Source organism: Sinocyclocheilus grahami, unplaced genomic scaffold (genome assembly GCF_001515645.1).
Source record: "Sinocyclocheilus grahami isolate Dianchi unplaced genomic scaffold, SAMN03320097.WGS_v1.1 scaffold1374.1, whole genome shotgun sequence".
Lineage (NCBI taxonomy): Eukaryota > Metazoa > Chordata > Actinopteri > Cypriniformes > Cyprinidae > Sinocyclocheilus > Sinocyclocheilus grahami.
The window spans coordinates 105,062-123,907 of NW_015506553.1; the positions used below are offsets into that span (position 1 = coordinate 105,062).

The 18,846-nt window shown below is 38.3% G+C and overlaps 1 protein-coding gene across 5 annotated transcripts in view; it reads left to right on the forward strand.

The window, feature by feature from the left end:
• LOC107569712 (diacylglycerol kinase zeta-like) overlaps positions 1-18,524 on the forward strand; it is a 28,421-nt gene extending 9,897 nt beyond the window's left edge. For 2 of the 5 annotated variants that reach the window (XM_016255848.1, XM_016255849.1), the window contains 33 exons: positions 830-1,818; positions 3,859-3,967; positions 4,138-4,233; positions 4,372-4,449; positions 4,544-4,600; positions 4,675-4,743; positions 4,824-4,895; positions 6,107-6,223; positions 6,553-6,624; positions 6,712-6,810; positions 6,887-6,969; positions 7,049-7,109; positions 7,403-7,516; positions 7,802-7,942; positions 8,104-8,182; positions 8,304-8,359; positions 8,466-8,528; positions 8,712-8,785; positions 9,145-9,256; positions 9,341-9,540; positions 9,629-9,729; positions 9,875-9,954; positions 10,741-10,810; positions 11,012-11,052; positions 11,135-11,325; positions 13,085-13,192; positions 13,537-13,605; positions 13,720-13,751; positions 14,146-14,195; positions 14,288-14,408; positions 14,490-14,526; positions 14,619-14,718; positions 17,040-18,524. In XM_016255848.1, coding sequence (XP_016111334.1) covers positions 875-1,818; positions 3,859-3,967; positions 4,138-4,233; positions 4,372-4,449; positions 4,544-4,600; positions 4,675-4,743; positions 4,824-4,895; positions 6,107-6,223; positions 6,553-6,624; positions 6,712-6,810; positions 6,887-6,969; positions 7,049-7,109; positions 7,403-7,516; positions 7,802-7,942; positions 8,104-8,182; positions 8,304-8,359; positions 8,466-8,528; positions 8,712-8,785; positions 9,145-9,256; positions 9,341-9,540; positions 9,629-9,729; positions 9,875-9,954; positions 10,741-10,810; positions 11,012-11,052; positions 11,135-11,325; positions 13,085-13,192; positions 13,537-13,605; positions 13,720-13,751; positions 14,146-14,195; positions 14,288-14,408; positions 14,490-14,526; positions 14,619-14,718; positions 17,040-17,156 — 3,813 coding nt within the window. In that variant the 5' untranslated portion in view covers positions 830-874 and the 3' untranslated portion in view covers positions 17,157-18,524. The remainder of the gene's footprint in view (positions 1-829; positions 1,819-3,858; positions 3,968-4,137; positions 4,234-4,371; positions 4,450-4,543; positions 4,601-4,674; positions 4,744-4,823; positions 4,896-6,106; positions 6,224-6,552; positions 6,625-6,711; positions 6,811-6,886; positions 6,970-7,048; positions 7,110-7,402; positions 7,517-7,801; positions 7,943-8,103; positions 8,183-8,303; positions 8,360-8,465; positions 8,529-8,711; positions 8,786-9,144; positions 9,257-9,340; positions 9,541-9,628; positions 9,730-9,874; positions 9,955-10,740; positions 10,811-11,011; positions 11,053-11,134; positions 11,326-13,084; positions 13,193-13,536; positions 13,606-13,719; positions 13,752-14,145; positions 14,196-14,287; positions 14,409-14,489; positions 14,527-14,618; positions 14,719-17,039) is intronic. The other 3 variants (XM_016255851.1, XM_016255850.1, XM_016255853.1) reach the window with 3 other exon arrangements.
• Positions 18,525-18,846: the final 322 nt, after the last annotated feature.

Here is an 18,846-nt window from a genome sequence, read left to right on the forward strand (position 1 = left end):
ATTTACTGTAAATAATTCTACAAAATACTTTGCACCAATAAGTATCATTCCTTACACTGAGGGTTGTGTCTAGGTCATATCCGTCTCTAAATGAGATAGACTAGTTACGTTGCTATAATTAGTACAGGCAGTCACTACTAAAGGGTCAGAAAGCCCTTATAATCTGCCCTGGACATCCCCGTGTGATAATCAGGACGTTCATGAGCTAAGCAGAGCTTCATTTCCTTGAGTGCCTTTCACGGCATTTTGACATGATGTCATCACCTGTGGACTCACAATGCACCTTTGTAGTCAACTGGCTTTGCTAGTATTAATGCGATTTGGAAGGCAAATTGTCCTGGCGTAAACCCCAGAAAAATCTGTGCTAGGACAGGCGGAGTTAGCTTTCCACATTCAAAACAATCATAACAATGTTAATGACCAGTATAAACTCATGTCTAGTCGGCACTTCTGAAATGACCAGCATACTGTAAGTTATGTTGTGGATGTTAGAGTCCCCATCGGGGTTTTTAACTAAGTTAACCAAAAGGAAATACTTAGTAGATCAGATTCACTATCTGTTAATCATGCTATCTCAATCTAGTCTTTTTAATAGAGTTGTGAAGACTGTTGTTGATGAGGTTATTTTGTGTTTTCATAATATAATTGCCTCTAATTTGATGATTTCGGGAAGCACTGGCATGTGTTGGGTCGAGCTAGATTATCTCCGTTTTAAGGATTAGGTTTAAATCTTGGTCAATGGAGGTCAGTGTAACAAGCTTTCAGCAGTTTTAGAATTTAGTGCTAAAATGGTTAATCTATGCTGACAGGCTACATTTTCAATCAACAGCCTCAAGGGGAAGATTAGAAAAAGAACTGTATTCTTCCAGCCACCATGGACACTTTTTTCCGACGGCATTTTAAGAGGAAGGAGGCAGGAGAAGACATGCATGATGGTCCCGTACCTGAACCCTCTCGACACAGGAGGCCAAGCATTGCAGTGCCAGCCAGCCGTGCCCGTCGACGCTCCAGTGTAGGCCTTCCGTCCACTGTGTTGACCCAGCGACGCCGATCCAGTGTCCAACTTCAGGCTTTACCTCGAATCACTAGCAGTCGACCGGTTCAGAAAAGCAGTGGTAGACGGCGCTCCAGCACCACCACCCCAAAGGCCAATCCTCGCTTTGCCGTACGCAGGAAGAAGGTGGGCAAGCTCCGCAATATAGACACACACCTCCTGGGCCCATCCATGCTGCTGGCCAGCTTGATTCAGATGACAGAAGAGGAGGAAGAGGATGAGGAGAGCCGAAGTCCGTTGCCAGGGCAGGTGGAACTCAAGGGAAGCAGCACGAAGTTCAGGAGTCACACGGATGTGCTTCTCTCAGAAGGTGACAGCGACAGTGACATCGAGGACTTCAGTGGCCACTCGGATGAGAGTCATCACTCGGGGCTGCACAAGGAGTGCTTGGAGGAGGCAGATTTGTCAGACTGGGAGATCAAAGAATCCGCTGTCTTATGCCAGCAGGAATGCCTTCCTCTGGCTGTGGTGGCAGAGCGTGTCCAGGCCCACCCGCTTATCCGAGTTCCCCGCTGCCTCCGGAGGAACTCGTCACATTATGGTCACGCAGAGCCGGGCCTGCACGTCCGTTACTGCCGCAGCAGCCAGAGGAGGCGCCGTCGACGGGTCTCTACCATCTCGAAAGCAGGAAGCCCCTGGCCAGGAAGAGGCCTGCCACTTCCTAACCGAAGGAGCTCTACCTGCTACAGGGGTCATGCGACTCTCAATCCTCTCCTGGGAGCTTATTACGATCCCAGGCTGGAGTCTTGGAGTGTATTCTTGTCGTATGTAAAACCTTTTCTGTTGTTGGGTCTAGTTGTCATTATTTCATGCTGTGCTTGTAAATTATATACAGGGTTTCATAAAATGCAAGAACAACAATTCAAATGCTGCGTCATAAAGTTTAGACAGCTAACTTGTTGCCAAGCTGCCCTGTCTGTCAATGACTTGTCTCTCGAAACTGATTGCAGAATGACTTCTGAGGCAGCGTAAAGGTTTAATGCTCTACAACAAAACTGTCATAGAATCGCACACACAGGATAGTGGCAGCAAAGGATATATCTATGCAAAAATCAATCAGATGACAGTATCTCGGTAGACAGAATGTGACAATCATAGAATTCAGATGTGCTTTGTTGCCTTCCTACCTCAGTACACTCAGAAAAAAAAGGTACAAAGCTGTCACTGGGGCAGTTCCCCAAGGTACAAAAAACATATTAGAACCTAAAGCATACATATTAGTATCTTTTGAAAGGGTACTGCCCCAGTGACAGTTTTGTACTTTTTTTCTGAGAGAGTATGCTGCCTGTGTAGGTAGCATTTTCAGCTTTCGGACGCAGCCAATGAAACTAATTGTGACCTAGGCCAAGGTTCCTTAAATCTGTGCCCTATAGAGTTTAGCTCCAACCCTAATCAAAGACATCTGAGTAAGCTAATCAAGGTCTTCAGAGTTACTAGAAAAATTACAGGTAGGTGATCAGGGCTTGAGCTAAACTCTGCTGGGCAATGTCCCCCTAGGGCTGGATTTGAGAAACCCTGACCAAGGCTTTGCTTGGGTGCATAATGAGAAGACGGTTTCTGTTAAAACATTTGCTAAAGTCAGTTTGCATTCACACTGACAACAATATCGCTGGAGGTCACCAAGTTGCTTGACAGTTGCTGCATCATGTCATTGCGCAACTGCGTGATGCTGACCTCTGCTCAACTTTGTTTTTGCACTCTTATTAAAGATGAATGTTGTCCAGCAACTTTGCCGCTGCAAATTGCTGTCATTATGAACGTCTCGAAATAGTTTAAATAGTAGTGAAGACCAAATAAATATACCACAATGTACAGGGTTTCTGATTAGATATTATGACTTTCAATACAAGTGAATCTCCGCTTAAGAAGTCAGCGCTTTCAAGTCAGTATTTTTCGTAATTTCTCAAGCGTTTAAACATTTATATTGAATGCAAGAGCAGGCAGTTGTAATGCAGCTTTTCATTGCATTGACCTTCTCATTCTCCGTCCCGTGGATACAAACTCCATGTTGCTCGCTCATTAGCACAACTGCTACCATAGCGAGGTAATGTGACTCATCAATGTTACTGATGACCCAGTGGGCTTCCCATCAACAGGTTGCTAAGCGTCACTGATTCACTCTGTAGGGATTAGGAAACAAAGGTCAGGGTAAGCAAGGTTTTGATTACAAAAGGATTACAAAAAACCTTGGAAATGCCCCATCCAAGGCTAGAGGTAATATCTGCCTTTAGAAATGCATTTCCTATGTTTTCATTGCATAAACTTCATTGAAAACTTGCTTGTGTATCCATACTTGCACTTGAGTTCCTGTATAAGGAGAGGCCACATCTGTTTCTGCACTATTGTGATAGCATTTAGCATGAACACTGATGTACATATAGCACACTCAGATTCTATATAGATGTGTATAAAATAAAGTTACATTAAAGACCAGCCAATTATCATTTTGCTTAGTTTTGTTTAGTATAAAATTCAGTGCTGCATTTTGCAAATTTGGTGAGCTAAATAACATGAGCTAAGCATTAGATATCCACAGTGTGGTAGTACAAAAAGCTAATCAAAGGCAGAAAAAATATATAGATTTCCAAGCCATGCTCTATAATGTTCTTTGTGGGTGGGTGGCTGGTTAAAATAGTCTTATTGATTGATACAGAATTAAACAGATGCAATTTAAAGAGACCCCAAGGCATTATGGCTGAAAAGATGCTATAATTTCAGGAAAAATATTCCTAACGTTTTTGCTTTTGAGGATATGATGGACACAGACAGTCTGTTTAATGTCACTGTCATTATGTTTTTGTCAGGAAAGCCATCGCCAAGGCTGGTGTGCAGGATAACGCTGCCCAATCCGGCTCCATAATACCTGCCAAATGTGAACCCAACAAAGAGATCTGCAGCACTGTGGATTGGACTGTGAGTTACTCATCTGCTTTTAACAAACAAGTTAGCATTCCAGCTGTTAGCATTCTCAGTTATCTCAATGGCAGTGGGCAGTAAACTCCCATCTCCAACTCATGACACAGTAATCCATTATTAATTTTCTGTAACTTCTGTTCAGCTTACTGATTAATTGTCTTGCACAGGAAAATGCCCAGTTTGGTCAGCACGTGTGGTTTGAGACCAGTCCGTCAGGAGATTTCTGTTACGTTGGAGAGACGTATTGTTTTGCAAAGTCACTGGTAAATGACCCATATTTTTTTTCTTAAAACCATCAACAGCAAAATGAGTAGTTTATAGTAGTGTGCCTCTATTTGTAAATATATGATGAGATTCGGATGCATTACCAAGATGCCAATTGTTTCATTTTGTTTTCTCAGCAAAAATCTCTTCCTCGCCACAAATGTGCATCCTGCAAAATAGCTGTTCACACTGTATGCATGGATCAGCTGGAGAAGGTTAGATGATTGTTGTAAAGCTGAAAAACATTAAAAAAAATTATGATGTATTTAACTTTTTTTCTCAACAAATGCAATTTACTATTCCTTATAGATTAACTTTAGGTGTAAGACATCATTTAAAGATCCAGGGTTGAGAAATGTCAGAGAGGTAAGACTTTTAGTCCATTCAAATGAGCTTTATCATTTAGTTTTGTTAAACAATTGAGCTGGTTTGTGTTTCAGACTCCAAATATGAGACATCACTGGGTCCATAGGAGACGGCAAGATGGAAAATGCCGGCAATGTGGAAAGGTCAGTGCAAGACTCATAAAATATGAAATGTGTAATCATTCAGAAAGCATTTATGGCCTATTTTCACTCTCTGTCCACAGGGTTTCCAGCAGAAATTCACCTTCCACAGTAAAGATATTGTGGCCATCAGCTGCTCATGGTGTAAGCAAGCAGTAAGTGTTGCACATCTGATCTGAAATCATTTTTTTTTTAATGGTTGCAACATCCATACTGTTCAAAAGTTTGGGTTCAGGAAGATTAAAATTTTTTTTTTTTGAAAGAAAGAAATTAATGCTTTTATTCAGCAAGGGTGCATTCAATTGATCAAAAGTGTCAGTAAATAATTTTTCTTTGTTACGAAACATTCTATTTAAAAAAGCTGCATCATGGTTTCCACATAAATATCAAGCAGCCCAAATGTTTTCAACACTGATAATAAAAAATATTTCTTGAACAGCAAATCAGCATATTAGAAGGATTTCTGAATGTGACTGAAGATAATGACTGGCGAAAATTCAGTTTTGCTCTCTTAGGAATAAATGACATTTTAAAATATATTCGGTAACACTTTATAATAACTTTCATTTATAAATCATTAACAAACATTATACAATGTTTAACATATCATTAGCTAATATACAGTATATTCACAGCTAGAACTATGAGATAATGATATGATATGATAACCTAATGATTAACATATGATTATTTTATGTAAATTGAAAAGCTTACAAATGTCAGTAAACTTTCAGTTCATATGATCTTCATTTGTTGGTCTTTCTTTGTTGTGTATCAATCTTAACAACTAATCTATTAATTACTTGTTCGTGTTTTTGCAGTACCCAATCTAAAGCGGAAACTATACATCATTTACAAATGTTTATAAACGTTTACTAATCATTAATACCTTTATGAGCAATCCTCTCAATGGCAAAAAGTGTCCCGAAATACCTGAATTTACCCTATTCACACATATTTACAAATCATTTATTAATCATTTGTTCATGATTTTGCAGTAGCCAATCTAAAGTTGAAACTATTCATCATTTGTAAATGTTTATAAACGATTACTATTCATCTAGTATCTTTATGGACATTGGACTGTTAGCTAATGTAACAAGGTTTGTGTAAAGGGTGGCTGGTTAAGTTTAGCTAAATGCATATTAAAGTATGGTAATATATATATATACAGTGGGGCAAAAAAGTATTTAGTCAGCCACCAATTGTGCAAGTTCTCCCACTTAAAAAGATGAGAGAGGCCTGTAATTTTCATCATAGGTATACCTTTTTTGGCTATTTCTAAAAATATACCCCAGCGACTAGACTGGTTTTGTGGTCCAGGGTCACATATATCAATCAGTGCACATTGCTTTGTGTCTTACAGTATCACAACAAGGTGACCTGCTTCATGCTGCAGAAAATCGATGAGATGTGTTCCCTTGGAGCTCACGCGGCTGTGATCATCCCTCCAACCTGGATCATCAGAGTCCGCAGACAGCAGGTACGATCTGACCTGAAGAAAACGGGTTTATACACAATATTACTTTTACTGTATTTTTGATCTAACAGACATTCATAAACATTAAAAAAAAAATCTCATCAACCTAAAACCTTTGAATGTTAAATGTATATCTTCCAAATAAATTTCAAAAGCACTAAAAGTGATGTAATTTTATGATGCATCAACTGACAAAGTCTTTCAGACAGTGTTTTATGGTTTGGACATGGTGAAAAGATGCCATCAGCATTGATGAGCTCAAATGTAAACACTAAAATGAGTATGTCTATAAAGATACCTATAGACCTGTATAAACTGTCCCTATTATACAGGCATCATTGAAGAGCAGTAAAAGAAAGAAGAAAACATCTCTGAAGGTCAAACCCTTCAAGAAAACCACAGAGGTAGCAAACACCTCTGAACATCTGAACTTTTGTGAATAAAAGTGATATGCTTTTATATGTGACAAAATTTCAATATTTAATTCTCAGCAGGATGGCAAATGGAAGCACTTTGTTGTGAGACCGATTCCTTCTCAGCACATGAAGCCTCTGCTGGTGTTTGTCAATCCGAAGAGTGGCGGAAACCAGGTCAGAACCGACGCTCAAAGTTCCTATAGCGCATATATGTTATTTTACAGCCCCATAATAGCACTTTTCTATAAAGGGAACGAAAATCATCCGCTCTTTCATGTGGTACCTGAACCCCCGGCAAGTGTTCGACCTCACTCAGGGAGGTCCGAGAGAGGGGTAAGAGGTGATAGATCATACTTTCTTTCTTTCTTCATACTGAGCCTGTTCTCTTAGACTTTCTCTTCCTCTTTTTAAGGTTAGAAATGTACAGCAAAGTGCACAACCTGCGTATCCTCGTTTGTGGCGGAGATGGAACGGTTAGTCAAATATCTGTGCTCTTATCTAGATAAAACCGGATGGTGGGTAATATCATTTATGCAAATTTTCCAAAGATTCAATGTGCTTGACATGCTCGACAGGTACTTGAAACTGATTTTAATTGTATTAGGCATCACACCACTACTAAAATAACACTGGCTGATCCAAGCCAATCTCTCAGATATTGCCTAGATTTATTCATCTGTGGAATTTAAATGAATTTCATCATTCTGATCCCCGGTCAGAAAGTTCATGGGGTCCATCACATGGTTTATATGCTCGGTTTGGATAGGTTGGCTGGATTCTCTCAGTGCTGGATGAGCTCCAGTTGAACCCTCAACCCGCCGTGGCCGTGCTTCCCCTCGGGACAGGAAACGACTTGGCCAGGACTCTCAACTGGGGCGGGGTACGAACCTGAATACTTTTGGTTGTTATGTTCTCATAAACGTTAATTAGTACATTTCCTTTTTTTTTGGAGGATTTGACGTTCAAATATAAGATGAAGTTTTAGCTTCAGCTCCTGTTTTTTAATACAACCACAAGTTTTGTTTTGCAGCATGAGGTTTGTGGCTTAAACGTAATTTTTACAGCTGCCACATTGTTAACGTGGCATAACAAGAGAAAATGGCCCCACAAATTGTTAACCATTACACGTTTTCCATTGTTTTTTGAAAATGTGTGTACTTGTCAGGGCTACACAGATGAACCGGTGTCTAAGATCTTGTCCCATGTAGAAGACGGCAACATCGTCCAGCTGGACCGATGGAACCTGAGTGTGGAACCCAACTTAGAGGCCAGTGAAGAGGAAAGAGACGAACACCAGACTGACCAGGTCAGCTGACACCAGTAGAAGGCGCTAGACTTTAGCAGAAGAACACCATCCTTCTAGCTTCACAACAAGTCAAGCATGAGGGTGTAAAGAGTTTTTATAAACTCTTTTGTGTTGAAATGAATGGTAAGGGGGAGCTAATGACTACTCCATGTCTATTTCAGCTTCCCATTAACGTCTTCAACAATTACTTCAGCCTCGGATTTGATGCACACGTGACCTTGGAGTTTCACGAATCCCGAGGTGTGCTCACTCACTCGTGTAATTTGAATTTGGTCTATGAAATGAAAGTCTGCATACTGTATATAAAATCTGTGATTTGTGAAAGGATTCAAATTTGTAAGATGTAATTTTGTTTCCTCAGAGGCTAAACCAGAACGATTCAATAGTCGACTTCGCAATAAAATGTTTTATGCAGGGGTGAGTGTGTCTGTCCAATGAAGTCATGTAGATAATATTATAGTTTATTATTTTTGTAATGTATGAAATGTAACATATGTGCTCAAATACATGCGTTCCTCTGCAGACAGCCTTCTCAGACTTCCTGATGGGCAGCTCCAAAGATCTGTCCAAACACATCAGGGTCGTGGTAGGTTGAGTTTTATATATATATGCATGTACAGACTTTTTTTTTTTATTATAAAAATAGTATTTGACCAAGTTAGATGCTTATGATCACAATTGATAAATATACACAAGCACTTTACATAATGGCACGAATACTTACAATGGACAATGTTCCCTCGTATGTTTTTTCTTATTTCCTGTGCAGTGTGATGGTACTGACCTAACCAGTAAAGTGCAGGATATGAAACTCCAGTGCCTCCTGTTCCTCAACATCCCCAGGTAAACTGACCTGAAACGGAACTGTGCAAAACAGACGTCTTATGTAACTACCCGTATGTACATACTTGTGTTAATTTTGTGCTATTTGATATAGATCCTCTTTATTTTGGCATAATGAAATTTAAGAAAAAAAGAGAAACTTCACTCTAGTTGCCAGGAAGACCAATTCATCTAGTGACATCAAATTTCATGTCATCAAACTGTGACAGGAAACTTGGACTGAAAACCTCATTATAAAAAGAGATTTGCTGTTCCAAATTATGTTTATTCCAGGATAAAATATAATCTAGACACAAGAAACTAGTCGAGAGTTCATTAAAATGAGATTATCCTGACTGAGTTGGGCTTTTGTTCTGCAGATATTGCGCTGGTACGGTGCCATGGGGGAACCCAAGTGAGCACAATGACTTTGGGCCACAGAAACATGATGACGGGCTCATTGAGGTCATTGGCTTCACCATGACCTCTCTGGTGAGATTTGGCTATGGCTCCTTAATGGATTTGTTCTACATTTACCCTTGAATCCATCCAAATGTTGCTGCTCTCTTTCTATAGGCAACGCTGCAGGTTGGAGGACACGGCGAGAGGCTTCATCAGTGTCAGGAGGTGACTCTGACAACCTTTAAGCCCATTCCTGTTCAGGTGGATGGGGAACCCTGTAGACTGGCTCCATCCGTCATACGCATCACACTCAGGAACCAGGCCAACATGCTGCAGAAGACCAAGAGAAGAATCTCTCTGCCACAACTGTATGAGTCAGTATCTGTCTGTCTGTCTATCCTGTTAGTCTAAATTGCATTCAATCCTAGATTAAATCTGACTGTTTTTTTCTTATGGATGTAGTCAGCAGCCCATCACAGAGAAAGTGCAGATCCAGGTGAACCGTATCAGCATGCGTGATTATGAAGCTCTTCATTATGATAAGGAGCAGCTCAGGGAGGCCTGTGAGTATCTCTTCTCCTTGTCCTCTCTCTTTTTCACAGCCTTGAGAACCTAGTCATGCACTGCCGGAAAAGCTTCTGCTTCTCGAACACGGCTTAATTTAAAGCGACCCTAACCTATGTTTCCTCTTTTCTTTCACCTTCTCAGCAATTCCTATGGGGATAATTACAGTTCTCGGCAACAGTGATTTGGAGACGTGTCGGCTGCATATCGAGAAGCTACATGAGGTGATTTTCAGCTTGTTGAATGCTGGTTAGAAATGTGCCAACAGGCCAATTTGGCTACAGCCTCCTTCCTCATTGGCAAAGGTTAAGGGGAGGGTCTGAACTGTCAAAGTCGGGCTTGAAGATCAAAACCGACTATTTACCTTCATAATGAACGTTACTGGTCTTATTGTGAACGATTCATCCATGCATGTGATCCCAAAAAAAGTTAGTCTTTGTAATCATTCAGCAAAATACAATAACTTGCTCCACCTTTTCACTGACATCATCAAGCCCTTATTTCCAGCTCCGACCATTTGGCATGGAACACCCTTTTTAATGATCCAAACAACTTCTAAAAGATCAAATCCTGTCCTACAGGTTTTTTTGTTGTTGATGAAAATATTGTTTCAATCATATATAAGTCCGATAACGCTTGGGTTGCAATGGTGACTTTTACTAAGTCATTCTTGGCTAAATAAGAGTACCTGTGTGTTAATGCTACTTCTTGGAAAGAAAAGAAATTCATTTAATTTAGCTTGAAATCTGTTTCCTGTGGTGACATTAACATGTCTCTGAAACATAAATGGTGTATTTTACTTTTAAGAGTCACTTTCCATTATAATTACCACTATTCTTGCCAAACATGTGATATTGTGCATGTGACAGCCATTGCACGTTGACTTCCTGTTCAGTTACAGTCAGAAAAACACATTGTGACTAATTCACACAGTGAGGATATTTTGGACAGGAGCCATTTTTCACTTGCACTTTCTGTGTATTTTTTCCTCTCTCTGTCGCTCTCTCTAGGAGGAGGATGGTGTGAATACAGACACGCTGCACATGCCAAAGCTTTCACCAAAATGGTGCTTCCTGGATTGTAAGTCGAGCATTTCAAATTTATTTAGAAAAAAACAGCACAGAATTTGTCTTAAAAAAAAATTGGGTTAGAATTATACATACGTAACTTTCTATGTTGAATCATTTTGTGAGATTCATTGCTCTTGACATTTCCAAAACTTCCGAGCCTGATGTTTGCAAAGCCCATAATCACATTTTTCCATCTTTGGTTTGTTTACAGCTACTACAGCAGACCGTTTCTACAGAATAGACCGCGGTCAGGTAGCTACAAAAGGCAACTTTTATGTTTTACATCTGTGTTACATGTCACCTGTTTAACTCATAGCATTGCATACCTCTGCAGGAGCATCTAAACTATGTGACGGAGATCTCTCAGGATGAGCTTTTCATCTTGGACCCGGAGCTGGTCACCAAGGAGACGGTGGGCACGTCGCCCGGAATGCCGGGGGCGATGGAAACTGTCGGGGGATGTTCCAACAGCACAGACCAGTTTGCTTTTCCTGCCTGCTCTGCCGGGCCTTCTCCACTGTGCAGGTAGATTGAAACGAGTCACTTCAGATGACAATATGTGTGGTTAAACTGTATCAACTCATGTTGTTAGGGCTGCAAACAGTTTTTGCACAGCCTCAAGGTACAATTTTGTGTTGCTTTTTACTTTGGCAGATCATTTTAACACCGTCGACTAGCAGAGTACATGCGTGGGCATGAAAATTCTGAGAATGTCCCCGGAAAAATCAGCAGAAGTGCACACAACACTTATGTACTGTAGACATGATTCATTAAGGAACTAAAAAAAGATCTGAATTTTTTATTAATTTCTTTTTAATTTGGCCAAAAAGAGTTGTAGATTTAGCATGAATACATAATAATTATACTAATCTTTTATTATGCACAACGGATGTGAATGCACTTACAATAAGTACCAGAAAGTACCATGGTATTAATATTATGTTGTTTTCTTGGACTTGTAATATGGAAAAAGCATGGTACAAGATTATGCAAATTTTTCAGTAACACAATATTACCCTCTGATGCCATTACTATGGTCCTATCACAGTACTTTATTGTAAGTGTAGGAAGTCCCCAACAATAATATACAGCAATATAATATATGTTGTGGGGTCTAAATGTCTGAAACCACTAGAAAAAGTTCATTACAAGTTTCATTACAAATTAATTATTTTAATATACATACTGTATATACGTAGATAGTATTTATTAGAAATAAAGTTAATATTAATACAATAAACTATTATAAATATACATTTATATAATCAAATTAATTTTTATAATAAGTTATTTAAATATCAAAATATATTATAATATATTAAAAGAGCTTATTATATCTATTTTCTACATATAAAATATATTAGCATAACAATTTGTTAAAATTTTACTACATTTTTTGTTACTATTAATACAGTAAACTATTATAAATATATCATTATAATAATAATTAATATTTAAATTATATTAAGGAAATATTTGTTATTTCAATATTAAAATATATTTTATATCTATTTATATATAAATGATGTATTTTATATGTACATTATTAGTAACAAAATTTATTTATTTATATGAAAAAATATTCCTCTTACTACAATAAACTATTAAATAAAAATATATTTTATGTTATGTATTTTATATGTACAATATTACTATAATATTATAAATACATATATACCTATAAATAATACATACATATAAATTATATTAGCATAACAATTTAAATACAAAGTTCAACTGACATGAATTTCAGAATGTTTAATACATGGTATGTCCAAAATACATACATATATAGAGAAGCCTGTGTGTGTGCAGTAAATATGTATCACTAGTCTGAACCGAATGCATTCCTTCCCGTTTGAAAAAAAAAAAAAACAGACAGTTGTTCTTCAGCTCTAGTCTATTCCCTCAGGGGAAGTCTTTTCGTCTGTGTATTTGCGTACACATCTGACAGTGAGACAGAGCGAGTGAGAGACAGCGACATTTTTGTGCCAAAGTCTCCTGTGAGCGAGCACAAATCTGTGAGCCCATTCAAGACAGGACAGTCCCTCATAAAGGCCCCTGCTATTAAAAACTCGTTTATCTGTGTTTACATTCACCCTCCCCCTGCCTGACGCACAGCAGATCGCTGAAAAAACACATCCCATCTGTCAGACCTCATTGTAGCAGTTGTTCTGTTACAGTAAATTACACACATCTCACAAACAATGACTTTCCCCGCCCCCCACAGCATGTCTGGTCATCGTCTTCTCTGTTGTCTGTCCACCCCATCATGCTCTCACAGGGTTCACCAGACGCATGCTGAAGGCCAAACGGAAAGCGCGAGCACGGATAGCGACTCACACGTGCAAACTAGCAATCCAGAGACTCCCACAAAGCCAGGCTTGTGCAGGTACATCTCAAACTGAGGGCTTTGTGGTTTAATTAAGACCTTCACGTCCAAAGCTTTGATTGTTTCCATGAAAACACGATTATGCCTTGTACTTTTTATAGCAAACATCATTACTAAGCTAACAAAGTTATCCATCCCATGATTCCATGTGCTTAATTAGGGCTATGTAATGCCCATCTGCAATAAAAGTACACTACAATGGCACAATAATACCATGGTACTTTGAAATATACCATTGCACCATAGTGCCATTTTTTTTGTTAGTGAGAGGGGCAGACGATATCCATTTTCAAATGAATATCTTACATAAGCTTTTTCTTTGCCCAATGTCTTTCATCTTGAAGGAGGGGAGCAAAAATTATGAATTTGAATCGTTCAAACACACTTGATGAGGACTCAGTGAATGTGCCAAGGTACATACAATATTTAATAATCATCACTGGTAAGGCACACAGATGTAGTTGGTTTTGATTATGAATATTCATGATGATTATATTGATGATTAATATTCAGTTTTAATTTCACAGGTTAGATTCGGGCTGGAATGACAGTGATCAAGGTACATATATATATATTTTTTTTTATTTTTTATTATTATTATTATCATATTTATTGTAGCATTTATTTATTTAATACAATAAACTATTATAATAATAATTATTATAAAAATATAACTTGAAAATATATTTTAAAATATTATATTTACCAATTTAGTACAAGAAAAAAATATTTTTCCATTTCTTTCTGTATATATATATATAATTAATAAGTAATTAATACATTTATTTATTAGAAAAATGTATTCATAAACTATTATAAATATACAATTATTATTCTTATTTTATATAATATAAGTTAATAAAATATATCATCACATATTCACACATTTTCTAAAATTACCTAGACCAATTTGGCACAATAAAATAACTCATATTTTGTTTAATGTCTTTCAGAATCAATCAGTTTGCTCTTTGATGCCGTGAACTCTGACAACATCGAAAAGGTATTCATAAATATAATCAATTCCAGCAATACCATACATTAGCTGTATTGCCAGACCTCATGAACTTCTTCTCTGGTCATTCATGGTCTCAGTTGGTTCAGATGCGTGAAGAAGGGGCAAACCTGTTGGTCCAGGACCGTTTCGGCCGCACCCTCCTCCATCATGCAGTCGTTTTAGGCAGTAAAGAGATTGTGAGGTATATCATTGATAATGGTGAGTCGGTTGGACTTTTGATTTTTGACTTTAGACTTGCCGTCTCATTTCTAATGATCTCACACTGTTTTTGGTGAACAGCTCCGGCCTGCATCCTGGATGTGACGGAGAAATCAACGTAAGTAGTGCTTTAATTTGTGGTGAAAGGGATAAAAGAGTTAGTTTTGACTGACAATCATAATGGTTAGGAGCTCTGTGTTTTTTATTCAGAGGGGAGACGGCCCTGCATAAGGCAGCTGCGTTGTGCCAGAGAACAATATGCTGTTACCTGGTGGAGGCTGGTGCATCCCTCATGAAGACAGATCTACAGGTGAGAACATTCAAATGGACCTCATACCTGTACCTTATTTCTTAACATTTCCTTGAATGATTTTTAAACACAAAGTAATCAGAATATGTTTTTATTATTATTTTTAATATGTTCATTGAGGTTTACTTATAATATTAATAAAGTATTTTGCACTAATATGTGTCTATGTGTAAGTGTTTTGAAACAGTATCCATATAAAACGTCATTTTCAGACAAAGCATTATGAAATTATTTACTTACGTTTTGCGATGCAGTTGGCTATTTCCTCTTTCAACCAAACGTTTCTCGAACTCTCCATTACACTATGCCTCGTTTACAAAACAATCTGCAGTCAAATGTTCCGAATAAACATAATCCTCCGGCGCAACCCGGGACGCCATTAAAGGGGTCATATGACATTGCTAAAAAGAACATTATGTTGTGTATTTGGTGTAATGAAATGTGTTTATGCGGTTTAAGGTTAAAAAAACACATTATTTTCCACATAATGTACATTATTGTTTCTCCTCTATGCCCCGCCTTTCTGAAACGTGTCAATTTTTACAAAGCTCATCGTTCTGAAAAGCGAGGTGTACGCTGATTGGCCAGCTATCCAGTGCATTGCGATTGGCTGAATACCTCAAGCGTGTGACGGAAATGTTACGCCCCTTAACATACTGTGATGCTGTCTCCCGGGCACAACGAGACAAAACCAAAAAAAACCCATTGCAAACGAGGCATTCGTTGCATCCAGTGGGGACATAATTACAGATTATAATGACTTATACTGTGTTTTTACGCGTTGCGCTGCGAATCGCGCGGCGTAAACATAAAACCATGTCTGCATTTGTGATCGGAGAAACGACAAACAACAAGCGCTACTCTACACTGCTCAAAACTCACGTTTGAATCATCAGTGGCAAATTCTTGAAATATACAAAATTTACTTAGAGGCTTGTGAGTCAGAAGCTCCAGACTGTCCTTGCAAAGTTGGAACTGCCCCACTTTGGAACAGCCTTTGAGCACAGACCCATTGTAGGCTACTCTGCAGGTTTAGGAAACAGTCCTCCATAAAATGCGTCACACAGCGTCACACACTGCGGGCTTGAGTGAGTGGAGGCCGGCAGACTTGAGAACGGCGCGGCCGGCGGGCTTGCGGCAACCACATGTGACGACCCTGGGCTGGACTCCGCTTCATCCTCGGTGAAAGCCAATCCGGCGATCCACAGCTCGAAGTTGATGTATTCCTCAGCTACCAGCATGGATCAGCTCTAGGCATGACGAAGCGGATATCGTCTTCTTTTGGAAGACCAAACAAAGCTTTCACAACGAAACACACAGCGTCTTCACGACATGGCTGCGGCGGCAACAACAATACTACAGCGAGAATAAAAGTTACGCCTTCTTTCTTTGCGTGAACATTTGGGCGGCGTTATGCAAATCTTCCCACACAGTGACATTTTAAACGAGGCGTTTTAGGAGGGTGGGGACAAGTCTTAACTTTTATAAAGAATATCTCTTTGGATTTGAGACTTTAGTCTTTGCAACTTTACAGATCTTCTTTATACACCAAGAGCTTGTAACACTCCAAAGAGAAAGGAAAACTTGAAATCGCATCATATGACCCCTTTAAATAAGAAACATGTCTTTCCCTTATCTTACATTATCATAATTTTGTTGATTTGTTTTATCTATAAATGCAAAAATTGCATTATATTATAGTAGAAAAGCAAGCATGTACAGTGGGTACGGAAAGTATTCAGACCCCCTTAAATTTTTCACTCTTTGTTATATTGCAGCCATTTGCTAAAATCATTTAAGTAAATTTTTTTCCCTCATTAATGTACACACAGCACCCCATATTGACAGAAAAACACAGAATTGTTGACATTTTTGCAGATTTATTAAAAAAGAAAAACTGAAATATCACATGGTCCTAAGTATTCAGACCCTTTGCTGTGACACTCATATATTTAACTCAGGTGCTGTCCATTTCTTCTGATCATCCTTGAGATGGTTCTACACCTTCATTTGAGTCAAGCTGTGTTTGATTATACTGATTGGACTTGATTAGCAAAGCCACACACCAATAAAAGGTAGCGAAAAAATAAATATAGAAATACTGCATTAAATAAGAGAAATGTATTTTAATAATAATATTCCTGCATTATCATAATTGTTTATTTTATTTTTCGATAATTGCAAAAATGATTCTGTATGCATTTATTAATTCCTTCCTTCCTAAAATCATTCCGCCATTCTTAAAATAAAAATAAATTCTAATTAAATAAATACAAATTAATTAATTAAATAAATGAAAATATCTTTCTGTCATTCTGCAGAGTGAAACTCCAAAGATGTACGCAGAACGAGCTCAAGACATGGAGTTGGCCGAATACTTGGAAAACCGACAACACCACCAGATGATCCAGAGGGAGGACCATGAGACGGCTGTGTGACCGGCCTCTAGAACCATCTTTTCCATCCACCACCAAACCACAGAGTCTTATCTGCTCTCTCCTGTCGCCACACGCTAGCGATGCTATGAGGCAGCACATGTGCGGAAATTAGCTTGTTGCTCTCTGTATTGATTGTAATGCCAAGACGACAGTGTTTGTGTCATGTTTCAGAATGCATGAGTTTGTTACGTCACGTCCAGCTTTCAGGGCCGCACAAAACTGCACCACTCTGCTCCTTAGGACACGATGTGCAAGATTTTGGGAATTTCAGGGATGAAGTACCATGTATGAAAGTAGCTTTTACTAAACTACTATAAAGAAAACCAGACAAACCTCACGAGAGATTAACAGGAGAGGTTTCCACTGCTTCTGATTACATTTACTTGATATTTGAAATGATTTTACAGATTTTATGTGACTGTAATCCATTGGAAACTTCCTCTAGCTTGGCTTCCACTTCACGTGTGTTTGTTCTGATTCGAGATAGAGACGTTGTTTTCATAGCCTCCTGCGTTTAAGAATGCTTCCTCAGCTGTTGCTTACGGCCAGTTTCTCTCTCTGTGGTAAATGCTTGAATTTCGTAAAAACATTCCATTAATTACTACCTTAGATAGCATTAAATCAATTCTCTATTCACCATATATTATAAATTGTAATCATATCTCAGTCAATAGATTTGCCTTTGGTTATTTTCTAACCATAAATGTTCACCTAATTGAATGAAGTTTCCTTCAGGAATGGGATTGTATCTCTTAGCATTGCTTGCACTGACTGCTATACTTTTGAATGAACATTTTCTCTCACCAGTGTGATTTTAGGTTCTTTACAGAATTTATTAAGTCATGCAGCAACTTGAACTTGTTAGTTTTGGTTTCCGGCCAAACTGAGCACGTTAAGTATACAGAAAATTCTTCTGGTAGTTTTAAGATGATAAATCACATTTTCAGCGACAAATGGCTGGGTAACAGATATATTTATATCATCGCCTGCGGTTTAAATTGGTGTATTTTCAACCTGGTCACTTCATGTACATGTACAGTTGACTAAATGCTTGAATAATAAAAGAGACAGGAAAGCTGGTCTTTTTACAAAGCAGCCATTTGACAACGCTGTGTTGTCTGTATTGCCATAGTGTGTTTGTGGTGAGATGTCATTATGATAGAATATGTATTTTGTCAGTGCTTCGTATGAGTTGCTATGCAATTCCAAATAGATTACACATGTATATAATTCGTCAAACATTTTAAAAATGTGTGAACAATCGGTTCTGATATAAAGGTCTTTCATTTGTATGTGATATGAACTTAGATAAGGCTTTATTTATAAGAGTAGACAAGAATTTTGTTAGAGGAAAAGTCATATAGAGGGGAAAGAAAGAAATAAACACTTTAAAAACAAGTTTATGTTTTTGCATTATTTACTGAGTGTACTTCTACCATAAGGTTTAATTGACTGAGTGCATTGGTGAACACATCAGGGTTTGGAGTGCCGGGTGGTAAACTGTGTATAATGCTGAACTCTGCCTCTCCCTAGGAGGCCTTTATGTCTGAATGAGTTACCGGTAATGATGGATGTGTTGACATTTGTGACTCATTTATCATTTTGGAGATAAGGTTATTGTTTTCTCTCTCCTGCTCTAGCTCCATTTCTGGAGTATAGGGAGAGGACGCAAATGTATTTTTAAATCGGT